We start from the raw sequence: 10,864 nt of genomic DNA, 5'->3' as shown, positions 1-10,864 counted from the left end.
TTTCTTGTAACTACTCACATTTGAAATTGAGGAGGAATATAACTGTACACCCCCAAACAGTTTGGTAGAAATTCATCTTGTTCCTGTTAATGACAAATAATCCAATAATTAGGCTATACCATCTGCAAAATGATATTGATCAATCAGTGGTGATTAAAGTAGATTAAAACTCCCATCTGATTTGATTTATGTATACACCCTTCAATACTCCCAGGGACAAAAAAGGACTCAAAGCTTACCTCAGCCATCAATGCCCTTCTGCTTGAAATGAGAAGTGTGAATTTAGCTCCAGCCCCATGGCCTCCCCTAAGTAACAAGAAATCTTGTGAAATACAATGTTGTCAACCAATCATCAAGGATGATGATACACGAAAGAAGAAGCTAAAGATTATGTTATTATTCATGTAAATTCAGTTGATGGAAACAAGAAGACATAAGTCAAAGATGCTGTTGTGCTTACCTGTTGAATCAGCCAACACTGTGAGAGGCCTCCTACATGTTGAAAACCTTTTGTTTGATTTTTAAAACTCTGAAATGATGTAACATTATCTAGCCAACAAATGTAATCACAAACCTTATATCACAAACTGTAAAATCATGATACAGTAGCAAGAGGTTTGGATCACCAGCATTATTAAAATCCTGTTAAAACAACAAAAGGTTTATCCTGCATAGCCTATATTATCAAAATAAAGAATGATTTTCTTCGTAACTTTATCATCCATGACTAACTTTCAGACAGCCTCGCAAGGTGTTTTTTGTCTAAACTGATCCTTTTCGTTTACTTTGAAACCTCTTAAGCAGGGCACTGACCTACTTTGGCATCTCTACGTAGGAGAAACATGCTGAACCAGTTGGGTGTTCCACTTATATGCAACCACCTATTCACCACAAACACGTTTAACTCTATCAACTCTAAATATTAAACTCTGCAATCTGCTGAGTGAGTGCACGTGTGATGTTAGCAGTTTATCAAAGAGTGACTGTACATGTTTTGGAAAATGAACTTTGTAATTTGTACTTTTGAATAGGCCTACTTGAGTATTTACTTTTGTCCACCACTTTGTCTGCAATTAAGAACTTGTGAATTATTACACCTTAACTACTGGGCAGCCAAATAAGCTTTACTCTGACGCCTAAGAACTTATTTTGACACTTGACTAAGGATGATGACGCTGATCCGCAAACCAGAGAATACATGAAAGCTGCAAGTTCATCCACATCAAACAGGCTGTTTCTGTGCTGGAACAAAATAATACATTTGTATTTTGGTAAAACACATTTCGCCTACAGCACGCTATAATAGAATAGAAAGACTGTAAACAAATGTTAGCTAAACAAGACAGACCTTGAGCTTCTGTTCCATGATCCTCTAAGGCTCTAGATTACTTTAGAGTGTTTATTGAGCCTGGGAACAAACTAGGCTTCAATCACACCAGACTTTAGATTTATTGTTGACGCTCACTTTCCATCTCTTAACTTCAAAGCTTTTAAGGGGAAAACCCCTCAGTAAGAACAGATCAAAAAAGACCACAAGTGTTTTTTCTTTTCTTCACTACTGTAGTTTTTGGAATAGTCATCTCTCCCATACAGTATGAGAGAGATGTAAATACAGGTCTACATTACACTCAACATTTAGGAGACATTTTGAAAAGGCCTTTTTGTTTTTGATAAGATCACAATCACAATGCTTGAATACAAAGAATATGACAAATAATGTGTGACATGAAATATCTTATGTGATGTATCCACCCAGGAGAGAATGGAATTTGCCATCAATTGGCAAGGGATCATACATGCCTACATAATTCATAAAAGAATAGATGGCAATGATTGATGCCATCCTGCTGTAGATCAGGCATCCCAAACCTTTTCTGCCCAAGAGAAATTTAGAAATTTGGCAGCCACCCTGTTGTAACTCTGAGGAATCCCTAGGGGTCCCAGACCCCCTGTTGAAGACAAATGGTGTAGTACATACATAGCCTCAGTGATACTAGTGCAACCACAGTGTGAACCACAACACAATGAGCACTGAAACTCACAATCAAAATGTGTGAAATTTAGTTATACTTTCACCAGAGAAATTATTCTCCAATGTCAAACCTTTCCAGCTAGTGTGGTCTGTTAAAAAGGGGGGCAACTTAAGATTAAACTATGATCAACTTTAAACTTTTCCTCTAGTGTTACAGTTTGTCAAAGGATTAACAGACAAACAATTATTAGTTAAACCTTTTCACATCAAATTATATCTGCACAACAGAATAAAGTAGTATGGTGATATAGATTATGCGAGCACCGAGTTGACACCATCAAGTCAAATTGTCATATTGTATGTTTTGTTTAATTATGAGTGTGTTATATAGATTTAAAAAATAAAAATGATTAAAATAAAACATCAGCCAGTTCAGCCTGGAATTGATTGGTTGTTTAGTAGTCTGCCGAACGTCCCAATAGCCAGTCCGTCCATGGACTTAGGACAGCAAGTGGTTTATCGTGGTATGGCACAGAGGCGGTAGGGCTTGGGACAGCGAGTGGCTCCCAAATTGAAGTCCAGACTTGGCTCCTCTCCAGTTGGAGCAGAGAAGGAGAACCTCTGAAGGAGGGACGTAAAGAAGAGGAACAACTCCATCCTGGCCAACTGTTCTCCTAGACACACACGTTTACCTGAAAAGGAACAATTGACCCCCCCCCCCAAAAAAAAAAAAAAAAAAAACATGATCAGGTATTAGGATTATACTAGGACCAGTTCATTACGTAAGACTGGTTGTTAGGTGGGTGGTGACCAAGCTGAAGTTATCCACACCCACAGTGTTGTGTGTATGGCAAAAGGGGAGGGGCTGTGTTGGCTTCCTTTATTTAAAATGTCCACTATGTCTGTGCTCAATAATATCTATGTACAGACTATGGGGCTGTTAAGTATGACATCATTTTGTAGGCAGAGGAGAATTTCTGCCCCCAGTTTCCGTGAATCTTTTTAGCCTACTATTTTTACTATTTACAAATGTTTCTTCTCTTTGTGGTTGAAAGGAAAGTGTTATTATACTTTAGTCGTTATTTTTGTCTCGGATCTGTTGAAATAGCGAGGGACAGAAAATGCTCTGGGGGCAGCTGTTCTCCTCTGCCTACAAAATGATGTCACGGCTTAAAAGCCCCTATGGAAAAACAGAATCACAATGAAACCCCCAGGTTATGAGGCGTGCAAGCCAGCATCAGGTCAGACAATTTTCTAGTCAATCATTCTAGTCTGTATCTCGGCCAGGCGGAAAGGCCGGGAGGTTGAGAAATGTTTTCTGCCCAGCTTTCCATGTGTGTCCGGGGTGGCAACAATATTTACCTGCTGAGAATGGAATGAAGGCCTCCCTCCTCCTAAATTTGCCATCTTGGTCAAGGAAGTGTTGAGGATTGAAAGTGTGAGGGGTCTCCCACTCAGACTCATCGTGTAGGACTGAGCTCAGAGTAGGAATGATCACGGTGCCCTGAACAAGGAATCACAACATTGATCAGAACTACATTATACATATTTTGTCATGTTATCTGATCAAATAACTTTCCATCCTGTTGTAACGGACCCGCAGGGAGGTTTTCATATTAGCAAATGTTAATCCTTTTACTTTGAAGGGCTTCCTGCCCAGAAGTTGGAACTTCTGGGCAGACCTTAAATTGACTGGTTTCCTGCTCAAACTAGTAGGCCTCTAGGAACACACTGATGCAGGTTCACCTGTGCAACCGACGCCCAGCATGGGGTAGGAGTGAGAATGGCATCACTATTTTAGTAAGGACATGTTTGAAAGGAACCACGGCACGGACAGTTTAGGAAAAGGACGGAGAAACGTTTCACTACAAGAAGTGAGTTGTTATTGGTCATTGATCATGATCTCCAAAAAACACTGATCTACAGTGCAGTTGGGCTGAATGTTGACTAAAGGCTTTGTATTGTTTTCAGTGATGGACCTCATGCCATGGTCACGCAAACCTAGTGCCTAGCTGGAATGGGAACAAGGTGACTGTTGTTTTATTGTCAAACTTGTATGGTTCACGGTCAGTTATTTTCTTATTGTTGGGTTTTATTGTCTGAAGTTTATTGTTGTCAGCAGTGCATTATGCACTGTATTCTTTTTAATGGTTTATATTGTATGGGTTTAATGTGAACATGTAAATACCACGGTGCCATTTATTGAGATTATGTATTCTCTGATGATTATGTGTTTTTTATGCCTCCTGTCAGTTCTACGTTGAGACTATGAATAAAGGAAAATCCTCTCAGCTCTTTCATGTCCAGCTGGGTCCGCGACACTTGTCATATCAAGCTTTTCTCTCTTTTTCCCTTGTAAAACAATTTTGTCAAAATGTAAAAAAGCACAAAACCTGTTAAAAGCAAACTAAAAAAGAATTGGAGATGGTGGTAAAAAATTCGTACCTTTGGTATGGTATATCTCCCCAGTTGGGTGTCCTTGTTGGCTATACGGGGTATATTAAGAGGCACGATGTTGCCAAACCTCTGGATCTCATGGAGGACAGCTTCAGTGTAAGGCATGTTTTCCATGTCTGACAGAGAGGGTTCCCTGGATGAAGCAATGGCATCTATTTCGGCCTGGACCTTCTCTGCAAATGAAAAGAATGCTTAGTTGTCACAAATCAATATAATATTCCAGGCGTGGCAAATAATGTAGAAAACCTATGAATCCAAACCAAAATAACAATAATAAATGAAGGTATATTTATTATTTAACACTTAACAATGAGAAGAAATTCATGCCAGTGACGGCTTCTAACATGTTTAATCGTGCAGCATTGCAGAGTGCACACACAGAAACCAACACAGAAACACCTTGCCTTGTATGTGAGGGTAATGGACCATATACAACAGTCCCCAGTTTAGAGTAGTGGCAGTGGTTTCAGTTCCAGCTCCAAACAGGTCAAAGGTGCAAAAAGTCAAATTCTCCAGATCAAACCCAGAATCTGGGTCTTCTTTCTGCCAAGGAAACGTGAAAATATACAGAATCAAGTGGCATTAACTGTCACTTCATGGAAATGCTGTATATCATTTAAAATCTAGGCATTTAGCAGACAAATCTAGAGTGATTATTTATTTTTTAAGATAAACATATGCATATCAAATGAGACTCTAGTGCCTCAGTAGGGTCACCGCCGGTAAACCAAGAACCTAATCTGTACATTTAAACTATAGTGCAAGTATACCACCAGGTAAGTAATGCACTTAGAACCTGATTACATGCTACAGCAGGGTTCCCCAATAGGCGGCCCGTGGGCCATTTGCGGCCCGCGGGGGGCTACTGTCTGGCCCCCACCAACCCCAATAATAATGGTGGTATAAGAGCAGCAACAACACTAGAATATCGTCGTTGTCGGGTGGAAACCTTATATCTCCAAATTTGTACGTTCTTTCGCAAAGTAAAGCCCTGCTTCATCATGCAAGGCCGTCACACAAAAGTAGTGAAAACAGCAGATCTACAAGCAAACAACGCCTCGCACAAAATGGAAAACGAACGGTTTTCACCCGACAACAACGATATCTGAACTATCACTGGAGTAGCGGGAACGCCACCATCGCCCCCTGCAATGTTGTGGCCCTCGGCTTGGTACCCTAGACATAATTCGGCCCTTGGAGAAAACGAATTGGGGAACCCTGTGCTACAGTATATAACGTTTTAACCTTTGCATACATACATGGTCACCAAGACTAGGTCAATTACAGACTAGGGTGGAGTCTGAAGAGGTGAGTCTTCAGATTACAGCGGAGAATTGGGAATGAATCTGCAGTTCTAACTGCAATGGGGAGTTAGTTCCTCAGTTTGGGAACCAGGAGAGAGAAGAGACTGGGACGTGTGGAGCGGTGTCCCGGGTGTTTTAGGGAAGGTTCAGACAGCTTCCCTGTGTTGGCTGATCTGAGTGACTGGGAGGGGTTGCAGTGTATCAGGCTTTGAAGGTATGAGGTTACTTGCCAATGGTTTGTAGACCAACATCAGTGTTTTCTGTTTTGGACTCTGTTCGGGCAGCAACTGGGAGCCAATGGAGAGAGCGGAGAAGGGGGAGACAAGTAGCATTTCAGAAGGAGCGAGTGCATTTACCGGTGCCAGTAAATGCCAGCCTAGTTATTTCTGAGGTTACGGTCAGGGGTTATTGGGAGTTTTGGGCTATAATGGCATGGCCAAAAAGGGACTTGAAAGCGGTTAACACAGTGCACTGCACACACATACCTTTCCGATTTCTGAAATGAAGCAGTCAATATAGTCTCTGTCCAGTGAAGGGTCATAGTCTTCCTTGTGTTCTTTGATCTTACTTCGAACAAAGTCAGCAACTTTCTTTGTCAGCATAAATATCCTCTGGTGAGGCCCTGGCAGCCACTTCAGCCAAGGCAAGATGTTGTAAATCTACAGAATACACAGACGTTTAGCTAGCTACTGTTTATTTTTGCTTCAAGCGTGATGCATTTTGGATCTATGAAGTCTAAAAAGTTGCTAACTTAATGTTTTTCTTAGTCTACTTTAGCCAGTTACTTTCTTTGACAGGAACCATAGAAACAGACAACCGCCAAAAGGCTATTATGGCTATATGGAATTGGTTTTCTACCAGTGGTCCGGGGACCACCAGTGGTCCTTGAGGGGGTTCCAGGTGGTCCCCAGCTAACTCTTGAGAGTGTAAAATGAAACCAAATGGACCCTTATAGATCTTTAACTCTTGAGAATGTAAAATGGTCTTACATTTGGTTACATTTTACACTCTCAAGAGGTAAATTATTGTTAAACATCTGCATTTATCTTAATTTACAAGTAGTCTTCATTGTTAGAGAATGTGGCCACAAACTCTTCAAAATGTCAGGCTGCCCAATTTTTTTTTATAGGAGTCTTCCTGCCACTGAAAATGAAAACCAAACTGTCTCACCTTTGCCCACACCCCTCCCTCCAAGAGCACTATCTCGTTGATATCTTGAAGAATACATTGGTGTTGCTCATCATCAAACTCAAAGCGTTGTCCAAACACCAAGCAGCAGACAATGTTGGATACAGCATTGTATAACAGCAGCTGGGGACTGAAGGGTTCACCTGAAAAATAATACTATAGATAAGTAATGCAGATCTTTTGATACATACTGTAGGCCAAAAGGTTAAAATGTGAAACACATAGGAAGAACCCCCACCACCAACAAAAAAAAGAAGGGATGTACAACAACAGTCTGTTTCGCCAGCTCCTTTTAGAACTGAAAGAGTCACCAATCAACCAAAATGTAGCAGTAATCTCTCCTTTTAAAGGAAATGTTTTCAAAATACAGCCGACAAGAAAGTTATAAAAAGTAATCTGTCATATATTCTATTTTTAAGTAATATGGTATAACATTACTGTTTGGCAGAGTAATCCCTTACACTACTCGTTACTGCAAAGTAATATTATTACAGTAATATATTACTAGTAACTAGTTACTGCCCTAACACCATCCACTGGCCAGAGTCTCAGAATCTTTTTGAGCGGTGGTCACACCGTCTCCATAGCGTGGCCGTGTGTGTAGGTATGTATGTTTGTTTGTATGTATGTATGTATGTATGTATGTGGGTGGGTGGGTCTGTATGTAGCCTCAAGCCTGTGGTGTAGTACCTTTTCTGACCACACATGTTAAGGGAGGGGCGCTGTTGTTCAGGCCAGGCCAGAACAGGCAAGGCACACTCACACACACGCACGCACGCACGCACGCACACACACACACACACACACACACACACACACACACACACACACACACACACACACACACACACACACACACACACACACACACACACACACACACACACACACACACACGCGCACAGACTCCACCGCTCAGTTCACACGGGTGTGATTTTTTCTTTTTCTTTTGGTACAATATGTGTAATCCTATACACAACACCTCCAGAATCTGGCACTAATAATACTTTTTTCATTTATTTCATTGATAGAACACAGTGCTTCAGGCTGGCAATGTTGTTTGGTTCAAACCTCAATATTGTTTCACTCACATTTGGGTCCGACCGACAGTTTGAGAAACCTAATTACAGTAGGTTTCAACCTTTGAAACCTAATTAACAGCTCCTTGACACAAGAAAATTGCCCAAATCTGTTGTGGCCTAATAAATTCATTTCGGCATATAGTGTCTCTCGAAAAAGATAATCACAGGAGTCGTGTTGATTTTTTTCTGAGCCTGACTTATCCTCGTCCTGTTTAGTGTACTGTGTAACTGGTTAAAATAACGGATTAGACTTACTGTAACTACTGTACCTTGATGTTGGGCAAAAGCCTCATTTAGATAGTGGCACTCGAGCTGGATGGAAGGCTCAAGGCTCTTCTTTCCAAGACCAAAGTTTCTGAGTGTGTGTAGAGCAAATCTCCTCTGTTGCTTCCATTGCTTGCCATTTGAAAACAGCAATCCTGTTGGTAAAACAAAACGTTAAAGAGGAATAGGAGGGTAGGATGGTACACTGCCCTCCCATTGCGTCCTATGTCATGTCTTATCCAGACTTTACACACAAACTTGGTCACTTTTATTTACAATTAGCTGGCGCAACGTAATCCAGGCTAACAGTGGGGGTTAGCAGTGACAGGGACCAGTACATTGTTCAAGGGGGACTGGCAGAAGACTATAGTGGACCCTTTTCAATTCACAGTAGAGTTCTCAAATCCTGCCGATCGGGCCGGGCCGGGGCTCTGGCCAGCCCAGTTAGGGCCGGGCCTTCATTTTCAGGCCCGTTGAGAACTCACAGTGATCATGTTGAGGACTAAACACAAATGTGTGTGTGTTTCATTCAGGTGTTACTGCCTGTGTTCCAGGATGGAGAGCTCCTGTACATTTACCTCCATGCTGGCACACAGAAACACCTTCATTTAAAGAGGTGGTGCCATGATCCCCCCCCCCCCCCCCCTCTAAAACATGATTATCAGGTATTATGATTATACTAGGAGGAAGATTTTTTCCAAAAAAGTATACAGAAAGAGTTAAAATTGGGTTTTTATGTGGCCACACCCCCAGTTCATTAAGTATGCATGGATGTCATGGTGGGTGGTGACCCAGCTGAAGTTAGCCACACCCCACAGTGTTGGGTGAATGGTAATTAGGGGAGGAGTTGATTCTGTGATGTAATCGTATCTGTGTTTTTAACTGACTTTTGACCACAAGGTGGCAGCCTCCAAGAGAAAACAAACAAATACCATGAGAATACATAATTGCTCATAAAAACCACACCAGGGGGTCTAATGAAGTACTTTCAACCTCCTAGACACATGAAAAACAGAAAAAGTACAAAACTATGGCACCACCTCTTTAACACACATTGTCACGTTAAGCGTTGTTTACCATAAAAAGGTGCTGTAAGGTCCAACCGGGGAGAAGAAAAAAAAGGGAAAGGGGCGAGTACCTTTATTCCCATACATGTCACGAAACACTGGTATTGAAGGTCGATCCACATAGTCTTCACCTCGTTGGATCAAGGCTTCTTTCACACGCTTGTGACCACTGACAATCACAATTCTTCTTCTACCAAACATTTGAAGGCTGAAAACATTCCCATATTCCTCTGCAAACTGAGAGGGAAAATGTGACCTTTCACAGGTGTTAAAACTATAAAACCTGACAGGACAGCTGCTTTCATAAATACAGGCTATATGCCTATCATCACAACAAGGTTACAGCTAGAGCGCTTGGACTATCAGGACAGGTTATCTGTAGAAGCCGCACTCAATATCACCAGTAGTTTACGTAAAATATATTGTAAAAGGCTGGAAAACAAACATTATGCAATCTGTAGAGCTAATAAATCTGACCATTATGCACTTAATACATCTAATCTAACCCCCACCCTATAGTGCATAGGCTGCCATTAAACTTGTAATGTAGGCCATCAAAACTTGTATTTTAAACAACTTCAATGGTACGACAATTCAGAAAAACAAACCGATAAGAAGCAGAATGTAATTATTCACAGCTGATTTGGTTGCAGTTTATATTCACAGGCAATTTGAGAAAGCACGTACAGTATTGTACATAACATAACTGTGTTAATGAAGTACCTGGGCTAAGTGCAGGTGTATCTTGGAAGCGTCAATGCCAATACCATGAAGAGCCCCTGGTCCAGGAGGAAAGTCTTTCGGGACTCTGTTCTTCAGAAAATCAACAACAAGCAAAATCATGCATAGAAATACGATTAGACTTCCCGCATCCATCCACATGAACACATTATGCATTGTGAACATAATGTCAGAAAATGCTGCCATATTCATGATTATGAATGCATGAGTTGTTGTGGGTGCAGAAACCATGCATGCAATGCTCCCCTCCCCTCCCCTGTGTTTCAATACTTTTATCTCCACCTGGCCGGGGCGTGTCTCTGTGAGACTCTGTGAGCAGATAATCTCCAGCACCCCTGACCCTGGGCAGATCGGCATAAAACTACTGCCAGTAGGCCAAGGATGGACCTCCATCCCATTTTCAAATTGGCCTCATGGTGGCACTACAGGCCACTTCACATTTTGGCCCATAAATCTTGAACTAGGTCATATACAAGTAAATGACAATCAAAAAAGATTGCCATTTATTATTGTGAGCTTGCTTGTAGATATTTTTTATTTATTCTTTCCATACATTCGAAAACATAATGACTCTTTCTACTTTTGGTACTTTTGGTGCATTTTGATACCAATACTTAAGTACATTTTGAATTCCCGTCATTTTACTGTAATTTCTATGTTGCACTATTGATACTTTTACTTCTAAATAAAACATTTGAGTACTTTTTCCACCACTGAAAGTACAAAAGTATTGGCATCAAAATGCACTTAAAGTACCAAAAGTAGAAAGTACTCATTTGACAGAATGTC

General features: G+C 41.0%; 1 protein-coding gene across 1 annotated transcript; it reads right to left on the bottom strand.

The window, feature by feature from the left end:
- Nucleotides 1–2,488: 2,488 nt before the first annotated feature.
- Nucleotides 2,489–8,851, bottom strand: LOC308288564 (cytochrome P450 2J2-like; the record flags this gene model as incomplete). The annotated part of the gene is made up of 6 exons (XM_080730036.1): nucleotides 2,489–2,664; nucleotides 3,335–3,476; nucleotides 4,418–4,597; nucleotides 4,829–4,972; nucleotides 6,219–6,392; nucleotides 8,846–8,851. 6 exons carry the CDS (start codon nucleotides 8,849–8,851, stop codon nucleotides 2,489–2,491), a joined length of 822 nt encoding a protein of 273 aa, XP_080586162.1.
- Between the last annotated feature and the right edge of the window lie 2,013 nt (nucleotides 8,852–10,864).

Source organism: Nannobrachium achirus (assembly GCF_963921795.1).
Source record: "Nannobrachium achirus genome assembly, chromosome: 1".
Lineage (NCBI taxonomy): Eukaryota > Metazoa > Chordata > Actinopteri > Myctophiformes > Myctophidae > Nannobrachium > Nannobrachium achirus.
This window is presented reverse-complemented; position numbering and strand designations above follow the sequence as displayed.